General features: G+C 38.8%; 1 protein-coding gene across 1 annotated transcript in view; it reads left to right on the plus strand.

Moving 5' to 3' along the window:
* The window catches only part of znf330 (zinc finger protein 330), a 30,829-nt gene extending 28,598 nt beyond the window's left edge, over window positions 1–2,231 (plus strand). The window contains exons 9-10 of the mRNA XM_037690658.1: window positions 295–412; window positions 1,718–2,231. Coding sequence (XP_037546586.1) covers window positions 295–412; window positions 1,718–1,980 — 381 coding nt within the window. The 3' untranslated portion in view covers window positions 1,981–2,231. The remainder of the gene's footprint in view (window positions 1–294; window positions 413–1,717) is intronic.
* Window positions 2,232–2,440: the final 209 nt, after the last annotated feature.

The raw sequence follows: 2,440 nt of genomic DNA on the forward strand, positions 1-2,440 counted from the left end.
TTGAGTAATTTCTCTTCTCAGGTTCTCGTTGCTCCTTGAGATCTTCTTTTAGCTCCTATATCGCCAACATTTCAGCGGGGTCCATGCTCGCTTGTGTCTCTTTGGCTTTATTAACTTCGTTTGTCCTAATGGGTCCCGCCCCCCCTGTCAGATATTATGGTGTTGTCTTGTTTGGAGGGATTTGTATTTAAAATTTGGGAGAGCGGTTTAATGTGCGTCTGTGAGTTAACAGAAAGCTCCTGATGCAAAACTCCGATGTGACTTGAGGTTTGTTGAACGCGTGTGTGTCTGCAGGTTTGTTACTGTGACGACCACGCCAAGAGTAAGGTCTTCAAACAGGAGAAGGGCAAAGCTCGGCCTTGTCCAAAGTGTGGACACGAGACACAGGAGACCAAAGACCTCAGCATGTCCAGTGAGTCCAACTAGTCTTTTCATAACGTTTTTATTTTGTTCCTACAAACGTCTCATTTTTTATCAAGTCAACCAGTGTTTTTAGTTTTTATTTATTCATTTATTGAAAATAAAATAAGACAAATTCATCAAAAAGAAAAAACATTGAATGAAAAGTTGCAGAAAGAAGAAAAATTATAATAATAATATCTGCCCCTTATTTAAAACAAACAAACTCAGACTTGAACAATCTCCAAAAACTTCAGACTTCCTTCACACGGTCACACTTTCCTGACAATTTTAACTTAATCATCTTTTTTTAAACACACAAATTGTTTTATTAATTTTTCTGGTGATTCAATAATCGTGTTCCCTGAACGACAGCAGCTCCTTCAGACCAGTTCTAACTGGAGCTTTTACAAACATTTCCATTCCCTTAAGGTTATTGTAACTCTTTTTTTTAACAAATTTTAATTGAATATTTGGGGTAACGTTTGTATGAGCTTTATACATGACTTGTAAAATATTATATTCAACCAAATCATAAAATTTTAATAATTTTAACTGATGAAATAATATATTTGTTGGGTGACCAAAGCACTTCCTACTAATAATTCTTATCGCTCTTTGTCAAATAAAAATAGGGTTTGTAATTGTTTTACATGCTTTTCCCTAAACTTCAAATATAATAGATTAAATATGGAACAATCATTACATTATACAATATATACAAAGCTTTGTCGTTCAAAAACTTTTACTTTATACACTTTATACAATTGATTGAGCTTTTTTTATTCTTAAGTAATTTACGTGAGATTTCCACGTCGGCTTCTCATCAGTAACACCCACATTTTATTTCATTAACTCTGAATTTCAGTATCGTCGATTTTAAATGGGACTTTGATCTTTTTATTTCTATTACTAAACATCGTGCAGTTTGTTGTTTCCAAATGTAATCACAACTTCTACGTCCGTCCAGCTAAAAACATCTTCGAGTAAACGAGCTCTAAAGAACCGCTGAACACTTGTGATGTTGAACTTGTGCACAGAACAGCTGGAACAATCTACATTTATAATAAATACAATAAAGAAGTGAAAATAAAATGACAGGGATCAACGTTCTTTAGCAAACGTGAGCTGAAGCTCCACCCAGAAACAAAATACAACAACGGTACTCAAAGAACTAGTACTAGTATCAGTACTCAAAGAATAATAGAAAGAGAAGGCGTCATCTGAAATGCTCAGATGTGACGTTTCTTACCGAGCGCGTCTTTGCCGCCTCCCTCCCGAACACCTAGCTAACGCTGCACCTGTGTGTCCTCTGCAGCTCGCACCCTGAAGTTCGGCCGCCAGGCGGGTGGAGACGTCTACGACGACGACGACGACTATGGAGCGTCTGGGTACGACGCCTACTGGAAGAATATGGCCGCCGAGGGGGGAGGAGCCCAACAAGACAACTATGGGGATGATGACTATGAGGAAGATGACGATGATGCTGATGACGATGATGCTGATGACGATGATGAAGAGGAGGAGGAGGAAGAAGAAGAAACGCCCTCCAAGTCCCTGGCTGAGCTGAGTTTGGCCTGAAGTGTCTAAAGGAAGGTGAAACCTGCTGCTGTAGGTGGAGTCCACGGTTCTGCTGATCCCAGCGCTCGACACAAGACTCGCAGAACGTGCACCGCACGTTCAGACTGTTGAACCAGCGACATCAGACGATTATTACACTTTAAATTAACCGGAGCAGGAGTTAAATTAACCGGAGCAGGAGTTAAATTAACCGGAGCAGGAGTTAGGTCCGAGTTCTTAGTGATCGAATAAACAAAGGAAACAAGTTGTGAACCCAACTCTTCTTGTTTCTCGTCTTTTTTTTAAATAATGGACGGATTTGTTTTAGTAATGTCCAATCAATAAATTCAGGGTTCATTTCCTCTGACTGCCCCCCCAATATAAATTATAATATTTAAGACATTTGGACCAGTTTATATTTTACCCATTTTGTCACATAACTGGTTTATTTTCTTTTGAACTTGGCACAGACTGAAACAGG

The sequence above is a fragment of the Nematolebias whitei genome, chromosome 16 (genome assembly GCF_014905685.2).
Source record: "Nematolebias whitei isolate Nwh7 chromosome 16, NemWhi1, whole genome shotgun sequence".
Lineage (NCBI taxonomy): Eukaryota > Metazoa > Chordata > Actinopteri > Cyprinodontiformes > Rivulidae > Nematolebias > Nematolebias whitei.